This window comes from Artemia sp. Qi Xiang Cuo, chromosome 10 (assembly GCF_049724085.1).
Source record: "Artemia sp. Qi Xiang Cuo chromosome 10, ASM4972408v1, whole genome shotgun sequence".
Lineage (NCBI taxonomy): Eukaryota > Metazoa > Arthropoda > Branchiopoda > Anostraca > Artemiidae > Artemia > Artemia sp. Qi Xiang Cuo.
In genome coordinates this window covers 10,809,175-10,834,260 of record NC_142803.1, presented here as the reverse complement: position 1 = coordinate 10,834,260, position 25,086 = coordinate 10,809,175, and the positions used below count along the sequence as shown (strand labels likewise).

At 34.9% G+C, this 25,086-nt stretch overlaps 1 protein-coding gene across 1 annotated transcript in view; it reads left to right on the top strand.

Moving 5' to 3' along the window:
* LOC148947458 (monocarboxylate transporter 10-like) overlaps positions 1-25,086 on the top strand; it is a 71,973-nt gene that overhangs the window by 25,161 nt on the left and 21,726 nt on the right. The window contains exons 3-5 of the mRNA XM_089095865.1: positions 2,466-2,678; positions 5,409-5,585; positions 16,616-16,756. Coding sequence (XP_088951991.1) covers positions 2,466-2,678; positions 5,409-5,585; positions 16,616-16,756 — 531 coding nt within the window. The remainder of the gene's footprint in view (positions 1-2,465; positions 2,679-5,408; positions 5,586-16,615; positions 16,757-25,086) is intronic.

The window sequence follows — 25,086 nt, the reverse complement described above, 5'->3', positions numbered from 1 at the left end:
TTCTAGTTGAAGCTTCCGCTTTGGCCACCTCCCAAGAAATCCTTATATAATTTAAGCCCCATTTTCTTATATGCGGATAGATTAGCACTAAAGTCTGGATATCATTAATTTCACGTCAATCACGATTCCCAGTAAAAAAAACATTGATGAATTGGTCGAAAATGATGATGTATAGAAAATAATGTCTCCTTAAGCACATTTAGCGACTGGGTGCAAAATGGGCTGGGCTCTATAGTAGGAACCTCCATTACAGTATGATTTTTGACAATTAGTGAAATAAGCTTACCAGAAAAAAAGGGGCAGGTGAAAATAAAAAAAGGCCCATTAAGACCAACCCAACTAGAGAAGATGGAAAAAAGGTGAATCCTCTCCCCTATAATTACCCGCAAATCCCCCAAAACGTTATGGAAAACAGGATACAAAAGGTATTTAAAAAATACGCATAATTTCCGTCAACAAGGTGACGGCACCGTTATCTGGTAGCCGTTATCTGAAGCTCTGAAGGAGTTGTACCGTAAACTTATTAGAAGGTTGATAAACAGTCCCAGAAGTCGTTTGTGCAGAAATTTTGAGGTGTAGAAAATTGAGGGCAAAATTATCTAAAAATTGTTCATGAGAGCGCCATCGGGGGCTCGTTCTTGACAACAGTCAGGTGTGTTTTTCCTGCGTTTTAAAAGAAGGTTTGAGAGAATCTCGGTGTGAATTACTGTGTCATCTATCTAAAGTCCAAACATAGTACCATCTGACATTTTTTTTTTTTTTTGTTTTCCCAAAACTTAAAAAAGGGTTGAAAGGCATCTATTTTAACAGCAATGACGAAGAAAAAGACGTAGGCAGAACATGGCTCATAAAGTGGTTTGCAGATTCAAAAATAATGAAAAGGGTGAGAGTATTGCATGTGAAACTGTATCAGTCTTGATGTAGGCTATGCTGAAAAATTATTGTAGAAAAATTAATTGTAACTGGAATAATAATAAAAAAAAACAGAAATACTTCTACAATAAACACAAACAACAGATAGAGCAATTGGGAATCTTTGTTGTAAGACAGTGGAACTCTAACCTCAAATGAATATTTCGACCCTATACCCAAGGGCTGTCCTCAGCAAAACACAAGCGAATATATAATAAAACTTACATTAAAGTACGATCTTTAAAACTAAAAACGTTTTAACAGCAGTCCCAGTATCCTCACTTCAACCAAGTTCAACCAAGATCCTATAGATAAAATGAGGCAATTCATTCGAGTGAAATAAAATAGTTTCTACCTGTTGTTTTTGTTTATGATGGAAAGGCAGTGTGGTCTTCGTCGATATTTAAATGAATCTACGTTATTTTCGAATGCCCTTGTAAAAATGTGAGTCCTACAGATGTTTGAATATTGACAGTTTTTTCAAAGATCTCCCTTCCAAATAACTGAAAAATCGTATATCTTTCTTTATTTCTCTCTCCCTCTACTCTCTTTCTCTCTTTCAATTTTGTTTCTTTTATATTGATATCAATTAATTTGTTTGTTTCTTTCTTATTACGGGTGGTAACTGTTTACTTTAGATACGGTTGTTATGCTAAAGCTTTTTTCCTGCCTCTTAAGTATTATATAAAGTTTGTACTTAACGGGAATGAGTACACTTTTTCGCTTTTAATGATTTATGTTTGGGTTACATTTTGGTCACTTGTGAATAAAATCAAAATTATGCACGATTGCAATACCACTTACGTATCTCGTTCTTAATTTATCGAGTTGAACAATGTTCAGCTTTGAAGCTTAAAAACTTAGAATTGACCAATCGGTGTGAACATTTAAGGTTTTTTTTGTGACCAATCTGTGTGAAGATTTAAGGTTTTTTTGTTTTTCTGGTTTCTTTTCTGTAACCAATCGGTGAGAAGATTTAAGTTCTCTTGTCTTTTTGGTCTTTTTGTGACCAATCGGTGTGAAGATTTAAGGTTTTTTTTGTGTCTTTGTGACCAATCGATGGGAAGATTTAAGGTTTTTTGTTTTGTTTTTTAATCAGAAAAGATACAAGCTTGGGCTAACACAAGGCCGTATCCAGGATTTCTGTTTGGTGGGGGGTTTCTAAAACAATAACCTAAAAATTATTGCTAAAACAATCACCAAAAAATTGTTAGTTTACCTCTTTGTTAATTATTTACAAGTCGAACAAACGCTTGGAGGAAAGAGCTCAAAACTAGCTGCCTTGGAAGGATACGGCCTTGGACTACCATACAAGATTTACAAACATTATTTTTCAATTTAGATTTTCTACTTCAGTTGTACAAGTGAAACGTGAAAATCAAGGAAAAACACGAGCCATAAGTAAGTTCTTGCTTTTTTGAGAAGTGCGAGTTTGGTGCAGCACGAGCATTATTTACAAGGGATTTGAAATTTTACTCCTTCACGAGCACAGTCTCAAATTTTGCCCTAACGACGATAATTTGCATAATTTGTAAAATAGTATATCTTTTCAGATCGAAATGTTATATCTGACATATGGAGTACTCTTTGGAGGAGGTGCGAGCTTTGTGTATAGCCCTACTGTGGTTGTGCTGGGCCATTATTTTGACCGCTATCTTGGATTCGTTAATGGGATTTTAGCCACTGGTGGCTCAGTTGCCACTGTGGTCCTTCCATTCATCCTAGAGCCACTATTTAGTTCTCTTGGACTTGCCCAAACATTTCAGGTATTTAAACTCTTTCAAACTAAATCAGTAAATTGCTACCAATAAGAATAAAGTACCAAGTTCAGCAGTTCTTTAGGATGAATTTTGAATTGAGCGGATAATTTTTTTTTTACTTGTTCTTACCACTATCCCCGAACAGTTATTCGCAAATCATAAAGGAAAAACACTAAGTCCCAGCTCATTTTTAATCTTTAAAACAGCAAAAAGTATACAAATCACACACTGTGTCCACAACAATATAATACAAAATTAGAACAACAAACATAGAAAATACAAAAACATAGAACAACAAACAGCCAAAAAGACAAACAACAAAGACAAAAAGACAAACAACAAACAACAAACTAATACAAAAACATAGAACAACAAACAGCCAAAAAGAAAGCCATACAAATACACCTCAAAGTAAAATTTCCTGGGATTCAGAGTTTTCTGTAGGTTTCCGGTAGTTTTATATCTTCTATTTTGTCAGGAGATGCATCTGAAATTCTGTAGATCTCCCAAAAATTGGCTGAAGTGGAGACACTGCTAGTATGCAATGCATGTCATCTAGAGGCATGGTGTTGCATGTGTCATAGTGCTGTAATGTCTGTCATAGTGCTGTATATGTGTGTTATAGTGCTGTATAGTGCTGTATATGTGTGTAATGTCTGTCATAGTGCTGTATATGTGTGTTATAGTGCTGTATAGTGCTGTATATGTGTGTAGTGTGTGTCATAGTGCTGTATATGTGTGTTATAGTGCTGTATAGAGCTGTATATGTGTGTAGTGTGTGTCATAGTGCTGTATATGTGTGTTGCATGGTGTCATAGTACTGTAATATATTCCTAATGTTACTATGAACCATTGTACTATATGTAGTGAAAGTAGTTTATGATTTAAAAAAAAAACACATTTAAACTGTAAGCAATAAATTAAAAGGAAAACATATATTAAAGACCATAATCTAGTCTGATATTGGTGTTTATGATAAACTTTTATCAATCAGTTGTGTTTTTTCCTAGAAATTCTGAATTGTTAATTATTGAAAATAATTAACAATTATTAACAATAATTAACAATAATTAACAATAACAATAAAATAATTATTGTTAAATAAAAATAAAAAGAATTTTTTTTAAAAAAAAAATTTTCATTTTTTTTCCTTCAACACAATCAAAATAATTAATAATTAACAATAATTAACAATAATTACTTGTAGCTACTATTTTACTCTTTTTGAAAATCATTTCCTTTTAGAAATTGAAGATAAGTAGTTTGTTAATTAGTTGGTATTGATATATACCGGTACACTTTTTTCACTTTTTTGTTTTGTTTTTCTTTATCCTTCAATTAGTATAGGTATTAATTTTCAGTGAAACAACGATATTATTCAAAATCCTTACGGTGTTTAGTTCGATATTGATTTATTCTTTTTTTGCATTTTTTTTGTATTTTTCTTTCTATCTATCTCGAATATTTAATATTCGTTTAATATTCTTAGCTCTTTTTTTAGTAAGTGAATATCATTAGTTAGTTACTTGATATTGATTTATATGCTTTTGTTCATGTTTTGATGTTACTTTTTTTATTTTCAATCAATGTCATTTTTTTAGGTTTGATAGCTGCTATAACCATGCAGGATCTTCCGATTTTTCTTAACTAAAAAGATCGCTTTCATTTTTTCATTTTCATAATTTTTCGTTAGTGAATTATGCTATACATCTTGAGACCTAAGGATCCAAGCCTTGTCAGTTTCTTATGTTCTTTCTGACCATAGATTAAAGAAAACCCCTAGTAATCCAACGCCCGGGCCACACTATAGTTACACGTCCGTAATTAAAATTGCGCACTATCATAGTACCAATAATATATCCGTTCTTGATTACTCGAGTTTAACGCTGTTCAGCTTTCAAGCTAATTTTTGACTGATCAATCACCGTGAAGATTTAAGGCAATTTTTCTTTAAATTGGAAAACATTGGACTTTGGAACAGTAGTCTTTATATCTGTTTGAAGAATTTGGCAAAAGATACAAAGATGTAGTATTAGTAGGCAATACTGGGGAACAGATTAGTATTTTTATATGCTTTTCCAGCTCAATTCTCGCTATTTCCAATTTCCACTTCTCCGCACAAATGTGACCTCAAAATAAAGGAAAAGCAAATGTAATTTATAGTTTTTTTTTTTAATCAACAAATGAGACCCTGACTTGGCTCTGACTTTATATTTAACTCACAACCGTGAAAACATGCATAATGTACTTTGATCTTAAAAAAAAGATACTGCATTGGACTTTACAGTTCCTACCAGGGGTGCTGATCTCCGTTCTATAGCCCTTTATCCAGGAGGAAGCAATGGAGGAGGGGCTGGGGGCCAGCCATCGTGTGTTTTTGTATACCTTTCCAGGTATCCATTTACAGCTGGGTCGACTCTGGCTTAGCTTACAGAGTCACACTGATCCCCGCTCTATACCAAATAACCAGCGACACCAGGACTTGAATCCCTGGAACAAAGGATTCAAGAACAAAGGACTTGAATCCCTGGAACCAGCGACACCAGGACTTGAACAAAGGATTCACGTGAATCCTCACGAACAAAAAATTTCAAGTCTAGCTTGCTAAACACTCGGCTAGGACTCGACTAAAAAAAATCAGCTAGGAGCCGTGTCTAAAAAAAAAATGCTATCGTCCCAAGAGAAGGATTCAAATTATTTTATTCAGAGTTCATTACAATATTTTGTTCTTTGTAGGTTACAGCTGGACTGCTGTTCATTCTTGTTTTGTGCTCTTCGTTTTATGATATACCAAAATCAAAAGAATCAAAACCAATTTTCAATAGAGAAGTTTGGAAAAATAGAAGATACATAATTTGGGCTATTGGAATACCCATTTCTATGCTTGGCTACTTCGTCCCCTATATCCACCTGGTGAGAAAGATTGACTTAATTTTTTATTTATGACCGTAGGCACTAAAACCCCAATGGTCCGTTCAAACGCAGGGGAAAAGTATGGAAAAACCAATCGGTACAAGAGGAAAAAGTGCTCAAACGATAGGTACAAAACTTTCCCTAAAAATCACAGATAACATACACTTGCACAGGTCAAGTCTCTAAGCCAACTGTATTTCTTGCCAAATATCTTCCTCTTTCCTTTTAGTTGCATACAAAGCATTACACCAAATCTGTGTGCTTAATAGTTGACATGCTTTTCATCTTTAAAACTGCTTGATTGTTTTTGCTCGACGACGCATGAAAAATCGATCGGTGTCATTGGGAAACTAAAAACATTTCCTAGCCCCAAAACCAATTGGTACTATGGGGAAAACAGATCGACTTTCCCGTGATATCAATCGGTTTTTGTGGGTTCCCCATGCGTCTGAACGAACTGAATTAGGACAAAATCCTTAAAAAACCCTGAATCAATAAATAAGAAAAAAAAACAAGACAAATAGAAGAAGAAGAAGAAAACTCAGAATAAATATATTTGAAGAAAAAAAAAACTATTTGAATAAACAAACACACACACAGAGCTCCATAATTACTGTAATCCTTCTAAGCCTAGTAAATACACAAAGTATACACCAAAGAATATGAACAAAGAATCAAAACATGTAAATTTCTGTAAACCATGCAAAAGGTGAAAAAATTCTGATCTGAAGAGCAGCGACCATAAATTACATAACACAATTTCTTAATGTTATTTTGAAAAGTGTGAGAGTCAACGACACCAATTGGAACTTCAAGCGTGCTGGGAATGTACACCGAGCTTTCGCCATTCACTCAGTCTAATAGCTGTATATATATGTATATATATATATATGGCTTGTCTTTACTCATTATGAAGGACATATCACCGAAACTTTGCATCTTTTAATTGTTCAGTTGGTGGGGCAAAAATTTCTTTTTCTTCCGAATATTTGTCTAGTCAGGGTTTTTAATTTTCAAAAGTATGGTAGGCATTGATGACCACCTTTGTTTTTTTTTAATTGTTTAGCTGGTGGGACAGAAACTTATTCTTATGCCTTGGCTTGTTTTTCGTCATTATGAAAGACATATCACCGAACCTTCGTTTCTTTTAATTTTTCAAGAGGTGGGAAAAAAACTTCTTTTTCTTCCAACGGTTTATCTAGTCCAGGTTTTAAAATTTTCAAAGGTCTGGTAGGTATTTATGACCTCATCCATGTCAAATCCAAAACCCAATCATCATCGCAATCATTTTCAATTTGTTTGGTTTGTTTTACCTCAGTTTGAGTAGTAATGCCATAATACATTTAAAGTCATCCCTAAGGACTACTTTTTCTTTCAATAATCAAGAAGAAGGTTTAACGGCACAAGAAGAAGGTTTAACGGGACATCCCCTTTTCTACCGATCCCGCGACGCCCTGTTTCAGTGACCAGGTGTTATGATGCAATCTTGTGTGACTTAATAGATTTATTTAGGGTAACGTAACCGTACACGGATTTATTAGGAATAACTTAATGACGCCGCACACCTTCCGCAATGACAGCGCACATCTTACGTAATGGCAACGCAATTGTTGCGTAATGATGGCACACACGAGGTTCTTATGTAATTACTGTGCACATGTGGGTGTTGCGTAATGATAGAGCGTATCTTACGCCGTAGCAGCACACACATCACTGTCAAATAATACTTTTTATTCTTATTTTTGTCGAAACATTCAACGCGTTTTTTTTCTTTCAAAGCGTTTTTATTTCTTTCAAGATATTTTTGTTTCTTTCAATATGTTTTTTCTCTTTAGTTCTCTGTCTTCGTTACTCCATCCAATAGAACAACATTTCAAGCACCAGGACCAACAAACTATTTCCAATATATTGTCCTGGCTAATATATTCTAGAAATTACCTACTGCAAGTGAGAGAAATCCCTATTTTTCACGCATGCTAGAATGACGTGTTTCCTACGCCTGTCATAATTGAGACACTGAGAAGAAAATCTATTTCTAGGCATTATTATTCCCAAGGTTTTCCTAGAGAATGATCTAAGCTTGTCCAATACATAGAAAAATCGTGCACAAGACGGATGACTTAATTTCATATTTTATTCATTTTTCTTAGTATTATTTTCTCTCAGTTCCGTGTATGTGACACATTTTAGAAACAAATACACCACTACAAGGCATTGATGCCTCTGAAACAGAAGCTTCAATATGTGTATAGATTTTCGGTAATTCTAAATCATTTAACTTTTAGCTTTTAGGCCTTCTATTGGCTAGAATTGTAGTTTTGTACCGAAAATTGGCTGAAACCTACTTTTATCAATTTCAAACAATTATAGGCTTCAATATTTCTTCGCGATAAGGAATAATCGTTTTTTGGAGGTAAAGGAAGGCTAATTATATTCTTTATACGAGCCGTTTCTCAAATAGCAGCAAATTTTCTGTCAAAAGTAACACATTTTTCTTAGAAGTAACAAGTTTTCTGTCACTGGTAACAAGTTTTTTCTTAGAAGTAGCAAGTTTTTCTTAACACTAACCAATTTTTTCCTAGAAGTAATTGGTTTTTCATAATACTAACAAAAGTTTTACTTAATACTAAAAAATTTCGCAGAAGTAACATGTTCTTCTTAATAGTAACATAATTTTTCTCGGAAGTGACAGGTTTTTCTTAATAGTACAAACAATACATCAGCCCTCAGCAAGTTCCACGAGCTATAATATTCCCGCAACAAGTTCCATAAACAATCAGTTTCGCGAGGAGAAAAAAATCAATGTACAAGTTTAACGATGAGAAAAAAGAACATGCTACAACGTTCAAGAACAATAATAAGCATGCAATGAGTTCCTAATATTGACAGAAAAATTTTCTACGATTAGAAAAACTTGTTACTATTAAGAAAAACCTGTCACTTCCGAGAAAAATTATGTTACTATTAAGAAGAACATGTTACTTCTGCGAAATTTTTTTTAGTATTAAGTAAAACTTTTGTTAGTATTATGAAAAACTTATTACTTCTAGGAAAAAATTGGTTAGTGTTAAGAAAAACTTGCTACTTCTAAGAAAAAACTTGTTACCAGTGACAGAAAACTTGTAACTTCTAAGAAAAAATTGTTACGTTTGACAGAAAACTTGCTGCTATTTGAAAAACGGGTCGTATAAAGAATATAATTAGCCTTCCTTTACCTCCAAAAAATTGATTATTTCTTATCGTCAAGAAATATTAAAGCCAAGAAAGGCTGGCATTCCAGGAAAAAACATAATCCATGACGTTCTTACAAGGCAAGAAGCGACAAAGGTAACTCGTGTATTTAATATAAATTTTAGTCTTCTTCTACCTCCACAAAACACGATTATGCCTTATCACTTGAAATAATAAGGCCAAGAAAGGCTGACATTCCAAGAAAAATCATGATTCCTGAAGTTCTTAAAAAGCAAGAAGAGACAAAGCCGAGTCGTTTAGAGAATATAAGTTTTAGTATTCCTTTGCCTCTACAAAAACGTGATTATTTCTTATCACCAAGAAATATTAAAGTAAGGAAAGGCTGGTGTTCCAAGAAAAATCATAAATCTGGCGTTTTTAAAAAGCAAGAAGTAACAAAGCCGAGTCGTTTATAGTATATAATTTTTTTTCTTCCTTTGCCTCTACAAAAACGTGATTATTTCTTATCACCAACAAATAATAAAGTAAGGAAAGGCTGGTGTTGCAAGAAAATCAAAATCCCTGACGTTTTTACAAAGCAAGAAGAGATAATGGGGACTGGTGTACAGAATAGAAGCTTTAGTCTTCCTTGACCTCCACAAAAAATTGAATATGCCTTATCGCCAAGAAATATTAAAGCCAAGAAAGGCAGGCGTTCCAAGAAAAATCATAATTCCTGACGTTTTTACAAAGTAAGAAGAGACAAAGCCGCCTCGTGTATAGAGCATAAGTTTTGTCTTCCTTTACCTACACAAAACGTGATTATGCCTTATCTCCAAGAATTATTACAGCCAAGAATGACTGGCGTTCCAAGAAAAATCATAACTCCTGACGTATTTTTACAAAGTAAGAAGACACAAAGCCGAGTCGTGTACAAAATGTAAGTTCTAGTCTTCTTTATCTCCAGAAAACAGGACTATGCCTTATCACCAGTAAATATTACAGCCAAGAAAGGCTGACGTTCCGGGAAAAATCATAATTCCTGACGATTTTACAAAGCAAGAAGAGACAAAGCCAACTCGTGTACAGAATATAGGTTACTGTCTTCTTTTACCTCCATAAAACGTAATTATTCCTTATCACCAATATATATTAAGGCCATGAAAGGCCGGCCTTCCAAGAAAAACGATAATTCCTAACGTTTTTTGACGAAGCAGGAAGAGACAAAGCGGACTCGTTTACAGAATATAAGTTCTAGTCTTCTTTCATCTCCACGAAACGCGATTATACCTTTTCACCAAGGAATATTACAGCCAAGAAAGGCTTTTGTTCCAGGAAAAATCATAATTCCTGACGTTTTTATAAAGCAAGAAGAGAGAAAGCCGACCCGTGTACAGAATTTAAGTTTTAGTCTCCCTTTACCTCCATAAAACACGAGTGTCTTATCGCCAAGAAATATTAAAGCTAAGAAATGCAGGCGTTCCAAGAAAAATTATAATTCCTGACGTTTTTACAAAGCAAGAAGAGCCAAAGCCAATTCGTGTACAGAATATAAGAGAAAGTGTTCCTTTACCTCCACAAAACGCGATTATGCATTATCAATTAGATAGAGCGTTTTAATCAACATAGTGTTGCTGGAGTGTACCATAACACAAAAAAAAACAGGGTTAATGAAAGAAGTACTTGCTCGAAATTAATAAGATGAAACGCTTTGATCAATATAATGTTGCAGCATTATACAAAAATTGTAAAGGAAAGGTTAATGAGCAATCAAATGAAGTTGTTCGAAATTATCAAAATTAAACGTTTTGATCAATATGGTGTTACAGGAGTGTACCAAAATGTGAAAACGAGGTTAATTAAAGAAGAAATTGTTCAATATTAATAAGATAAAGCGTTGTAATTAACATGGTGTTAAAGGAGTGTACAAAATTGTAAAAAAACAAGGCTAATGAAAGAAGAAACTATTCGAAATTAATAAAATTAGGGTTTTTGATCAATATGATGTTGCAGAAGTATACAAAAACACACAAAAGCAAGGTAAATGAAAGAACAACTTGTTCAAAATTGTTAAAATTAAGCGTTTTAGTCAATATGGTGTTACAGGAGTGTACGATAATATAAAACACAAGGTTAAGGAGCAATAAAAAGAAGTTGGTCAAAATTCATAAAAATAAATATTTTGATCAATATGATGTTTAAGGGGAGTACGAAAATAAAAAAACGGTTAATGAAAGAAGAACTTGCTCAAAAGCAATAAATAAAGCCTTTTAATCGATATGTTGTTACAGAAGCATACGAAAATACAAAAAAACAGGGTTAATGAAAGAAGAGCTTGTTTGAAATTAATAAGATAAAATTTTTGATCAATATGATCTTGCAGGATTATAGAAAAAATGTAAAGGAAAGATTAATGAGCAATCAATTGAAGTTGCTCGAAATTAATAAAATTAAGCGTTTTGATCAATACGGTTGTACAGGAGCGTAGGAAAATATTAAAACATTTTTTATGAAAGAAGAAATTCTTCAATATATATAAAACTAATCCTTTTGATCAATAAGATGATGTAAAAAAAAAACAATGTTAATGACAGAACAAAATGTTCGAAATTAATAAAATTAGCTTTTTTGATCAATAAAACGTTGCAGGGGTGTACGAAAATATGAAAATATGTTAATGAAGAAGAAATTGTTCAAAATTAATAAAATTAGGGCTTTTGATCGATAAGATGTTGCAGCAGTGTACGAAAATATAAAAACAATGTTAATGAAAGAAGAAATTGTTTGAAATTAATAAAATTAGGGCTTTTGATCAATAATATGTTACAGGAGTATACGAAAATATAAAACAATGTTTATGAAAGAAGAATTGCTCAAAATGAATAAGAGTAAGCCTTTTGATCAATACGGTGTTACAGGAGTATACGAAAATATAAAAAAATGGTTAATGAACGAAGAAATTGTTCGAAATTAATGAAAGTGGGCCTTTTATTCAATTAAATAAAAAAAAAGTTTTTTTAACTGAAAGTAAGGAGCGACATTAAAACTTAAAACGAACAGAAATTATTCCGTATATGAAAGGGGCTGTCCCCTCCTCAACGCCTTGCTCTTTACGCTAAAGTTTTTATTGTTTAAGAAAAATAGAGTTATGAGAAAGTCAAACTCTAGCGTAAAGACCGAGTCGTTGAGGAGGGGACAGCCCCTTTCATATATGGAATAATTTCTGTTCGTTTTAAGTTTTGATGTCGCTCCTTGCTTTCAGTTAAAAAAACTTGTTTTTTTTTATTCAATTTCTGAACGTTTTTGAATAAATGCAGGTTTTGATCTTGGCTCACAGTACATGAATAATGAAACCAAAATTTTCATATTAATTTACTTTTATTTGGTTAAATGGCTTTCTCGAAAGTTGTTTAATTTTATTTACGAACGTTTTTATTAGTAATAAATATACGTAACTTACGAATTAACTTACGTAACGAACTTCTATATGCAAATGTTTTTAATACATATATTAGGTGGTTCGCCCCCTAGTCAATGCCTCGCTCTTTAAGCGATTGTTCGAATTTCGTTCCGATTCTTTAAAAATGACCGCTTAATCTCAAAGGCCGTTAATTAGAATAAATATCTCTTATGCAAGTACTAAAAAATCTCCGGCTTAAAGAGTGAGGTATTGACTAGGGGGTGAACCCAATCATATATGTAATATTTTCTGTTCGTTTAAAGTTTTGATGTTGCTGCTGTTGCAGTTAAAAAACTTGTTTTTTATATTTAATTTCTAATCTTTTTTTAAATAATGCTGGGAAGTCTGGCGTCCCCTTCATGCAATGTCCCTTCCCCCATGAAAACTTCCTTCATGGAAATATCCTCCTACATAACCCCCGGCCCCAGGCACGTACGCAGGAATTTGTTTCGGGGGGGGGGGGCCAATTTGTTTCGGAGGGGGCCAAATCCTTCAAACCCATTATTCTGAGAGAAAAATCAGAAATTTATGGGAAAATGAAAAAAATCGTGGGATTTCGGGGGGGGGGGGCGGGCCCGGAGGCCCCCCCCCTGCGTACGTTCCTGCCCTAACCCCCCCCCCCCACTACCAGGAAAAATCTCCCCTGAAAACGTCTCTACTGTATACTTCCAAATAACCAATACTATATGTTAACATTGGGTAAAGTTCATAACTTTCAGCCCTCCTCCCGGGAACTTCGGGGGATTAAGTCATCCTAAAAGACATATTTATAATATTTTAGAACATGCTGAACAAAATGGCTATCTCAAAATTTTCATCAGGTGAATTTGGGAAAACAATGAGCGTGGGAGGGGGCCTAGTTGCCCTTCATTTTTTGGTCACTTAAAAAAGGGCACTAGAACTTTTAATTTCCATTCCAATGAGCCCTCCCGCGAAATTCTAGGACCACTGGGTCGATACGATCACCCCTGGGAAAAAAAAATAATAAAAATAAACACGCACCCGTGATCTTTCTTATTGCCAAAAATGCAAAATTCCCCATTTTGGCAGATAGGAGCTTGAAACTTCCATAGTATGGCTCTCTGATACGCTGAATCTGATGGTGTGATTTTCATTAAGGTTCTATAACTTTTAGGGGGTCTTTCCCCCTTTTTTCGAAAATCAGGCAAATTTTCTCAGGCGCGTAACTTTTGATGGGTTTTGATGTATCTATTTGTATCAAAATACCGTTTTCTACAGTTTCGGTTACCATTGAGCCGGGTCCCAATAACCAATACTATATGTTAACATTGGGTAAAGTTCATAACTTTCAGCCCTCCTCCTGGGGTATTCGAGGGATTAAGTCATCCTAAAAGACATAAATATAATATTTTCGACCATGCTGAACAAAATGGCTATCTCAAACTTTTGATCGGGTGACTTTGGGAAAAAATGAGCGTGGAAGGGGGCCTAGTTGCCCTCCATTTTTTTCGTCACTTAAAAAGGGAACTAGAACTTTTAATTACCATTCCAACGAGCTTTCCTGCAATACTTTAGGACCACTGGGTCGATATAATCACCTCTGGGAAAAAAAACAAACAAATTCACCCACACCCGTGATCTTTCGTCAGGCAAAAAATCGAAAATTCAACATTTTTGCATATAGGAGCATGAAACCTCTACTGCAGGGTTCTCTGATACGCTGAATATAATGGTGTGATTTACATTAAGGTTCTATAACTTTTAGGGAGTCTTTCCCCCTTTTTTCGAAAATCAGTCAAATTTTCTCAGGCTCGTAACTTTTGATAAGTAAAATTAAACTTAATGAAACTTATATATTTGAAATCAGCACTAAAAGCTAATTCTTTTGATGTATCTATTGGTATGAAAATTCCATTTTTAGAGTTTCGGTTACCATTGAGCCGGGTCGCTCCTTACTTACAGTTCGTTACCACGAACTGTTTGATATTGTGTTGCAGGAGTATACTAGAATATAAAAACAATGTTAATAAAAGAAGAATTGTTCAAAATTAATAAAAAGAGGCCTTTCGATCAATATGGTGTTACAGGAGTATATGAAAATATAAAAACATGGTTAATGAAAGAAGAAATCGCTCGAAAGTAATAAAATTAGGCCTTTTGATCAATATGATGTTGCAGGAGCATACGATAATATAAAAACAATGTTAATGAAAGAAGAATTATTAAAATTAGTAAAAGTAAGCCTATTGATCAATATGGTGTTACAGGAGTATACGAAAATATATAAAAATCACAATGTTAATGAAAGAAAAAATTGTTCAAAATTAATAAAATTAGGGTTTTTCATCAATAAGATGTTGCAGGAGTATACGAAAATATAAAAACAATGTTATTGAGAGAAGAAATTGTTCGAAATTAATAAAATTAGCGTTTTTGATCAATGTGGTGTTACAGGAGCGTACTGAAACATAAAAACATGGTTAAAGAAAGAAGAAATTGTTCAAAATTAATAAAAGTAGGCCTTTTGATGAATATGATGTTGCAGGAGTATACGAGTCTGCCACTGCAAAGTGGGGGGGGGGGGCTAGCCGATTTTTGGTAAAAAACTACAATTCTAGCCAAAATAAGGCTGAAAAGCAAAAGGTCAAATGATTTAGAACTTCCCAAAATCAATAAACGTATTGAACCTTCTTTTTCAGAGGCAGCAATGCCGTATAATGGTGCATTCGTTTCTAAAATGTATCACAGGCTCGGAACTAAAAAAAATAATACTAAGAAAAAATTAATAAAATATGGAATTAAGTCATATGCCTTGTGTACAATTTTCCTATGTATTGGACAAGCTTAGATCATTCTCTAAGAAAACATTGGAAACAATAATGACTAGAAATAGATTTTCTCCTCAGTGACTCAATTATGACATGCGTAGGAAACACGTCATTCTAGCATGTGCAAAAAATGGGAATTTCTCTCACACGGAGTAGGTTATTTCTAGAATATATTAGCCAGGACAAAACATTGGAAGTAGTCTGTTCGTCCTGACGCTTGAGGCGTCGTTCCATTGGACGGAGATTGACCTTTCGGGTCCTAACGAAAACAAAGAACTAAAGAAAAAACAACTTCTTGAAAGAAAGAAAACAAGCCTTAAAAGAAAGAAAAATGACCCTTTGAAAGAAAAAAAAAACGCGTTGATAGTTTCGACGAAAAATAGAATGTCATAAAATTATTATGTGACAGCAATGTTTGGGCTGTCGTTACGTAAGATGTCCGCTGTCATTAAGCAACACCCTTGAGTGCACCGTCATTTCATAAAACCCTCTTGTGTGCCGTCATTACGCAAAAGTTGCGTTGTCATTACGTAAGATGTGAACTGTCATTGCGTAAGGTATGTGCCGTCATTAAGTCATTCCCAATAAATCTTTGTATGATTACATCACCCTAAATAAATTTATGAAGTCACACAAGATTGCGTCATAACAAGTGGTCACGGAAACAGGGCGTCGCGGGACTGCTAGAAAAAGGGATACGCCATTAAACCTTCTTCTTGCACCGTTAAACCTTTTTCTTGATTAATGGAAGGGAAGGGGGGTCCCTAGGGATGACTTTAAATGTATTATGGTATTACTACTGGCTTGTTTTACGTCATTATGGAATACATGTCGCCTAACCTTTGCTTTTTTTTAACAAAGGTATGATAGGTATTGATGACCTTATTCATGTCAAAATTCCAAACCAAATCTTCATCGCTATCATTTTCAATTTTGACACGTTTTGATTCTCGCTGTCCAGGTAAATTTTATTGACTCGCTTACATGCTCGGTGTCGAACGTCTTCTATCCGCATGTGTCCTTGCTCTACATTTTGAATTTTTTGACTTCTTCACATGCTCAGTGTCGCATGTCTTCTAACCCCGTGTGTCTTTGCTCTTCATTTTCATTTTTGACACGCTACAGATGTTCTTCTAATCGCGTGTGTATTTTCTCTTCATTTTTATTTTTGACTCGCTTACATGCTCGATGTTGCATGTCTTCTAACCACGTGTGTCTTTAATCTTCCTTTTCATTTTTGACATGTTTTTGGATTTTTATTACTTCATGGCCTTTGCTTTAGCTGCCCGTAAAGGTGTTGTTGCAATTGATGGTACAAATTTTCATTTTTTGGGCCTTCCAACAGACATTTATATTTTGTAAATAATTGATGCATTGGAAATTCAACAATCTTATTTATGCTATGCATGACATCATATAAGAAAATACTTATTTTCTTATATGTCTTCTAAGGACAAATTTTCTATAGACTTTTGCAATTATATTTATACGGTTAAGAAATTTCAAGCACAAAAATTAGTAAGATAAGATTTCATAGTCATGAGGTCTGAAAAGAGCTCTTGTTACACCTTCTACCAGCTTATCAAGTATCTAATACAAATCTTGTTTAGGTTGCTTTTTCGAGACAAATCGCCCCAGATAGTGATGCTAAGTTGCTAATGACCTGTATTGGCTTCATGTCTGGAGTTGGTTGTCTTGTATTTGGAAAAGTGGCTGACCATCCAAAAGTTAATAGACTGCTTCTACAACAGGTAATGTTATTTATTCAATTTTGTGGATACTTAAGGGGTGTTTCATCCTTTAACTATTTCTACTATAATTTCCAATGATTGTCCCAATCTTTGAAAATTACAAGTAGTTCTTCGGCCTTTTGTACTATTTTCGTTTAAGCTCACTTACAACGGTCAACTACAGCTTATCATGGCCAATGAGTATCGTAAGCAATAGTAACTTCTGCTGTATGCACATAAATATCAAAGAAACTACAATCTGGCTTCCAATTTCCCAGCATTGAAAGACTTACGCTTGTTTTTGCTTCTAATCCTGAGAGTTGAATCAAAATCAGTTGAGTTAAAGTTAAAAGCTACTAAAAGCAGGGGTGGATACATAATTTATGTTTAAGGGGAGGGTGTGCAAACGAAACTTGAACTCCCCAATTAGTATGTTTTGCTTCTTCACCCCAGCGTAACCTTTGATCATTGGGGGGGGGGGGGGTACATGCCCCTGTGCCCTCCTGACACTGCCAGATTTCCCGGCAATACTTAAAACGAACAGAAATTAAATAAAAAAAACAAGTTTTTTCAACTGAAAGCAAGGAGCAACATTAAGACTCAAAACGAACAGAAAGTATTATGTGCATGAAGGGGATTGCCCCCTCTTCAACACCTCGCACTTTACGCTAAAATTCAAAATTTGTCCAAATTCTTTAAGAACGACTCCTGAAACACAAGGGTCGTTTAATTAGGGCAATACGAAGCTTTTCTAAAAGTACTAAAAAGCTTAAGCGTAAAGAGTGAGGTGTTGAGGAGGGGGCAATCCCCTTCATACACATAATAATTTCTTTAATTTATCAGAAGGAACGCTATAGCGTTGCCTATAGTAAAGGCCATACGGCTCCAATGTTTTATTATTTATTATTATTATTATTTTTTCCCAGAGGCACTTCATATGGAAGGGGTCGTCGTAGAAACTTCAAAGGAGGCTCATTCGATTGGAAATTGAGAGTTCTAGTGCACTTTTTAATAGTCGAAAGTAATTGGAGGGCAAATAGCCCCCCCCACGCCCATCATTCCCCCAAACACGTCCAGTCAAAATTTTGAGATAGCCATTTTGTTCAGCGTAATTGATTTCCAGATATAAAACTCCCCCACAACCGTCAGGGCAAGGGTTTTAAGTTATGCCCTGGGGTATATAAGGTTTTTATAGAAGGCGTTGTCGTAGAAACTTCAAAAAAAAGCTCATTCGATTGGAAATTCAAAGGGCTAGTGCCCTTTTTAATAGTCAAAAGTGATTTGAGGGCAGCTAATCCCCCTCTCACACCCACCTTTTCCCCAAATACATCCAATCAAAATTTTGAGACACCATATTATTAAACTTAGTTTTAAGTTCTTGGAATTAGGTGTTTGAGGATGATAAATCCCCCACAGCCCTCAGGGTAAGGGTTGTAAGTTATGCCTCGGGGGCATATAAGGTTTTGAATAGACAACTTTTTTCAAAGGGCTAGTGCCCTTTTCAATAGTTGAAAGTGATTGGAGGGCAAGTAGCCCCCCCCCATGCCCAGCCTTCCCCCAAAAGCATCCAATCAACATTTTTAGATACCCATTTTATTCAGCGTAGTTGATTTCCAGATAGAAAATATGCTCTTGAGGAGGACACTCCCCCACAACCCTCAGGTAACGGCTTTTAAATTATGCCCTGGGGGCATATAAGGTTTTTATAGACGGCGTTGTCGTAGAAACTTCAAAAATTAATCATTCGATTGGAAATTCCGAGGGCTAGTGCCCTTTTTGATAATCGAAAGTGATTGGAAGGCAACTAGCCCCCCCCCCCCACGCCCATCATTCCCCCAAACACATCCAATCAAAATTTTGAGATGGCTATTTTGTTCAGCATAATTGATTTCCAGATAGAAAATATGTTTTGGAGGAGTACGTCTCCACAACCCTCAAGGCAAAGGTTTTAAGTTATACACTGGGGGCATTTAAGGTTTTTATGGAAGGCGTTGTCGTAAAAACTTGAAAAAAGCTCATTCGATTAGAAATTCAAAGGGCTAGTTCCCTTTTCAATAGTCAAAATTGATTTGAGGGCAACTAACCCCCCTCTCACGCCCACCTTTTCCCCAAATACATCCAATCAAAATTTTGAGACACTGTATTATTAAACGGAGTTTTAAGTTCTAGAAATTAGGCTTTTGAGGATGACAACTTCCCCAAAGCCCTCAGGGCAATGGTTGTAAGTTATGCCTCGGTGGCATATAAGGTTTTGTATAGACAACGTTGTCGTTGAAAATTCAGACTAAGCTCATTTGATTGGAAATTGGAGTGGCTAAATCCATTTTTAATTCTTGAAAGTCATTCAAAAGCAACTTGTACCCCAACGACACCCACTATTTCCCCAAACACATCCAATCAAAGTATTGATGTAGGCTAGCCTTATTGTTCAACGTAGTTGAAAATCCTGGAAATTATATGTTTGAGCAGGACACTCCCCTCAAAGTCTTCATCAGCAAGAGTGATAAGTTATGCCCTGGGGTCATATATGGTTCTTATGAAAGGAATGCTCGTATAAACTTCAGAGAGGGCTCATTTGATTGGAAATTGAAAGTTCTAGTTCACTTTTTAAACGTTAAAAGATATTGGGGGGTAACAAGCCTCCCCATCCCCAAACTGTTTTTCCCAAGTGCATCAAATAAACATTTTAATATAACTATTTTGTTGAAACTAGTTCAAAGATCATATAACAAAATTTCGGTGTTGACACAACCCCCAAAGGCCCGAGGGTAGGCGTTGTAAGTTATGCCCTGGGGGCATATATGGGTCTTATGAGAGGGATGCTCGTGTTAACTTCAAAGAGGGATCATTTGATTTGAAATTAAAAGCTCTAGTTCACTTTTTAAGAGTCAAAAGAGATTGGAGGTTATCTAGCCCCCCCCCCCCATCCACGCTCCTTATCCCTCCAAGCCAACCGATATGAATCTTGAGATAGTTTTTTTTAAATAGTTCAATGACCATATAACGAAAACTCCGGGGTCGGCACAGCCCCACATGGCCCCAGGGCCGGTGTGGTAAGTTATGCCAAGGGGGAATATATGGTTCTTATTGAAGGGATGCTCGTACAAAATTCAGAGATGGTTCATTTGATTGGAAATTGAAAGTTCTAGTTAAGTTTTTTAGAGTCAAAAGAGATTGGAGGGCAACTAGCCCCCCCCATGCCCATTTTTCCCCAAATGCATCTAATAAAAATTTAGAGATAGCCATTAAGTTAAAAATATCTCAAAAGTCAGATAACAAAAACTGAGGTGTCGTCATAACCCCCCAGGGCCCGGGGGCTGGTGTTGTAAGTTATGCCCTGGGGCATATATTGTTCGTATGAAAGGGGTGCTCGTATAAACTTCAGAGATGGGCTTATTTGTTTGGATATTGAAAGTTCAAGCTCACTTTTTAATAGTCAAAAGAGATCCGAGGGCAGCTAGCCCCCCCCCCCCCGAGCCTTCTTTTTCAAATCCCATCTGATGAAAATTTAGAGACATCTTGATAAAAATAGTTCAAAGGTCGGATAAGAAAAAATCCGGTGTCAATAGAACCCCCCAGAGCACAGTGGAAGCCGTTCTAAGTTATGCCCTAAGGGCAGGTATGGTTATTATGAAAGGGAGGCTCGTATAAATTTAGAGGGCTGATTTCATTTGAAATTGAAAGTTCTAGTTCACTTTTTAAGAGTCACGAGAGTTAAACTAACCCCCCCCCCCGACTCTTTTTTCCCCAAACACGTCCACTGCAAATTTTGAGATAGCCAGTGTTTTGGAAATTGTTCAAAAATTAGATAACAAAAAGCCCCAGAGCCCGGGGGATAGGCGTTGTAAGTGTTGTCCTGGCGCGTATATGGTTCTTATAAAAGGGATGCTCGTATAAACTTCAAAGGGGGCTCATTTGATTGGAAATTTAAAGTTCTAGTTCAATTTTTAAGATTCAAAAGATATCCGAGGGCAACTAGTCCCCCCCACACACCCTTTTTTCCCCAAGCCCATCCGATAAAATTTTTATAATAGCCATTTTATAAAAAATAGTTCAGAGGTCAGATAAGAAAAATTCCTGTGTCGACAGAACCCGCCAGGGCCCGGAGGCAGGCGTTATGAGCAATGTTTTAGGGGCATATATAGTTTTTATGGAAGAGATGATCCTCTAAACTTCGGAGTGGGATCATTTTATTTGAAATTTATAGTTATTGTTCACTTTTTAATAGTCAAAAAATATCGGAGGGCAACTAGCCCCCCCCCATCCGCCACGCCTCAAATGCATCAGATAAAAATTTTGAGTTAGAAATTTTGTTAAAAATAGTTCAAAGTTCTGAAAACAAAAAACTCCGGTGTAGACACAGCCCCCCAGGGCCCGGGGGTAGACGTTTTAAGTTAGGCCCTTGTGGCATATATGGTTGTTATGGAAGGGATGTTCATATAAAATTCGTAGAGGGCTCATTTGATTGGAAATTGAAAGATGTAATTCACTTTTTAAGAGTCAAAAGTGATTGGAAGGCAGCTAGCCTCCCCCCCACACTCCATTTATTTTTTCCCAGGGGCACTGTATAAACAAGGAGTTGTTGTATAAACTTCAAAGGTGGCTCATTCGATTGGAAATCAAGAGTTCTAGTGCCCTTTTAAGAGTCAAAAGTGATCAGAGGGCAAGTGGCCCCCCAAGCCCTTTTTCCCCAAATACATCTGATAAATATTTGAGGTATCCATTTTGTTAAAAATAGTTCAAAGATATGATAATAAAAAATCCTGTGTCGACAACCCCCACCCCCCAGGACCAGGGCAGGTGTTTTAAGTATTGCTCTGGGGGAATATATGGTTCTTATGGATGGTATGCTCGTATAATCTTCAGAGACTGTTTATTTGGATAGAAATTAAAAGTTGTAGTTCATTTTCTCAGATTGAAAAAAGATTAGAGGGCAACTAGCCCCTTCCAACCTCCACAGCTTTGGGTGTATTGGATGGATAAACACTTCCGATAAAAATTTCAGGTGATGATTTTGTTAAAAATAGTTCAACCATCAGATATTAAAACTCCAGGGTCGACACTACCCCCAAGGGCCCATGGATAGGCGTTGTAAGTTATACTCTCGGGATGTATATGGTTCTTGTAGAAGGGATACTCGTATAAACTTCAGAGAGGGCTCATTTGATTTAAAATAGAAAATTCTAGTTCACTTTTAAAGAGTCAAAAGAGACCAAAGCTTAATGTAGTCCGCCCATGCCCTTTTTCCCCAAACGCATCCGATAAAAATTTTGAGATAGCAATTTTGTTAAAAATAGTTCAAACATCAGATAATAAAAACTCCGAGACTGACACAAACCCATTTTTTCACTTTTATATTGTTACTTTGATATCAGTTTTGATACTTTGTTGAATATTTGATTTTTTTTAAGTTTAATTTTGAAATAAAGAATTTTTAAGAACTTGAAACTTTTTACAATGAAAAACGAACAAAAACTAATTAAAAAAAACATGCTCAAAAAGTAATATTTCAATGAAAAATAAAGACCATATTAAAATTAAGCTCAGCAGATTCAAATGCCTGTTAAAATTTAAACTCAAAACGACCAGAAATTACTGTTAAAGAATAAATGAAACCCAAAACGAACGGAAATAAAATAAACAATCATAGCGAAAAAAACATACAACAAGTAATAATATAAATGAATAAATAGATCTTAAAGCGAGTAATGCTTAGATTGAATATGAGTATCAAGCTTAAAAAAAAAATATGTTCCTATTGAAGTATAAATGAAATTTAAAACGAACAGAAATTACATAAACAATCAATGCAAACAAGCATACAACAGATAATAATGCAAATTAATTGCATTATTGCAATCTTAAAGCAAGTTAATTATTGCAATCTTAAAGCATTAATTGCAATCTTAAAGCAAGTAATGCTTAGACTGAATATGAAAATCAAGCTTAAAACGAAAAAAAATATTTTCCTATTGAAGTATAAATGAAACCTAAAACGAGCAGAAATTAAATAAACAATCAATGCAAACAAACATACAATAGATAACAATGCAAATTAATTAATAAATCTTAAAACGAGTGAAACTTAAATTGAATATACAAATCAAGCTTGAAAAGAACAAAAATCACCACAAACAAGAGTTTGGGTATGACCTCCTTCTCTCACTGTAAAAGTCTAAAGCCTACAGCGTCATTGGCCCTTACTGAAAATTAAATAAAAAAAACAAGTTTTTTTAACTGAAAGTAAGGAACGACGTTAAAACTTAAAACGAACAGAAATTATTCCGTATATGAAGGGGGCTGTCCCCCTCCTCAACGCCTTGCTCTTTACGCTAAAGTTTTTATTGTTTTAAAAAATAAAGTTGTGAGACAGAATCAAACTTTAGCGTAAAGAGCGAGGCGTTGAGGAGGAGACAGCCCCTTTCATATACGGAATAATTTCTGTTCGTTTTAAGTTTTAATGTCGCTCCTTACTTTCAGTTTAAGAAACTTGTTCTTTTTTATTTAATATCTGATCGTTTTTTAGTTAATGCAGCTTTTATTTTGGCTCGCCGTCATTGAATAAGTAAACAAAATTTGCATAAAAATTTTACTTTTCTTTTGCTAAATGGCTGTCTCTAAATTTGGTTCTGACGTAATTTACAAATTAACCTACGTAACGAACTTCTATATTCGTATATTTTTCTTCTGGCAAAAAATAAAAAGTTGCAGATTTTTGCAGATATGAGCTTGAAACCTATGTTATAGGGTTTTCTGATACGCTGAATCTGACGGTGTGATTTTCATTATATTTTTTTCACTTTTAGGGGATGTTTCCCTTCTCCTTGAAAGATCGGGGAAATTTTATCAGTCTCCTATCCTTTGATGAGTAATACTAAACTTAATAAAATTCATATATTTTGAATCAAAATTATAAGTCCATTCTTTTAATGCACTTATTGACATCAAAGTTCCGTTTTCAAAAGTTTCGATCACTATTGAGCCGTATCGCTTATTTTTTTTATTGTTTTTTTTTGTATTACGTATATGTTATTACGTATATGATGGGGTTCTCCCCTTAGTCAATACCACGCTCTTTACGTTAAAAGTTAAAAAAAAAATTTAATTCACAAACCCCTGAATAACAAAGGCCGTTTAATTAGAATAGATAGCTCTTTTGAAAGCACTAAAAAATAAAACTGTTGCGTAAAAAGCGAGGTATTGACTTGAGGGAGAGCCCCCTCATATACGTAATAATTTCTGTTAATTTTAGGTTCTAATGTTGCTTCTTACTTTCAGTTGAAAAAACCTTGTTTTTTTTAAATTTAATTTCTGATCGTTTTTTAAATAACGCTTGGAAATCCGTAGCCCCCTTCATAGAAATGTGCCTTATCCCAAAGAAACGTCCTCCACGGAAAAAGTCTCCCGAGTAGCCCCCTCCTCCAGCCCCCCCCTCCTACCAGAAAGAAATTCTTCCTGAAAATGTCTGTATATTTCCCAATAACCAATACAATATGTAAGCAATGGGCAAAGTTCATATCTTGCAGCCCTTCCCCTGGGAACTGTGGGGGATTAAGTCATCGTAAAAGACATATATATTAGATTTTCGACTATGCTGAACAAAATGGCTGTCTCAAAATTTTAATTGGGTGACTTTGAGAAAAAAATGAGCGTGGGAGGGGGCCTAGTTGCCCTCCAGTTTTTGGTAACTTAAAAAGGGCACTAGAAATTTTAATTTCCGTTCCAATGAGCCCTCTTACGATATTCTAGGACCACTGGGTCAATACGATTACCCCTGGGGAAAAGAAAAAAAAAACAAAACAAATAAACACACATCCATGATCTTTCTTCTGACAAAAAATGCCAAATTTCACATGTTTGTAGATAGGAGCTTGAAACCTCTACAGTATGGTTATCTAATATGCTAAATATGATGTGTAATTTTCATTAAAGTTATATAATTTTTAGGGGGTCTTTCCCCCTTTTTTTCAAAAATCAGCCAAATTTCTCAGGCGCGTAACTTTTGATGGGTAGGATTTAGCTTGATAAAACTTATATATATAAAATTAAAATTAAAATCTGATTCTTTTAATGAATCTATTGGTATCAAAATTCTGTTTTTTAGAGTTTCGGTTCCCATTGAGCAGGGTCGTTCTTTAGGCCTACTTAAAGGTTGTTACCACAAACTGTTTGATTGTATGCGTCTTGAACAGTCTTCGAAAGTATAAACAACATCAAATTGAATATTTGATGTATAATGATATTAAGTGTTGAAAAATAAATCAGTTTAAGAATCAATTTCACTGTAATTTTATTTTCATTTTCAATACTGTAAGAACCGGATAAGGAAATATTTGTAATATAATTAGTTC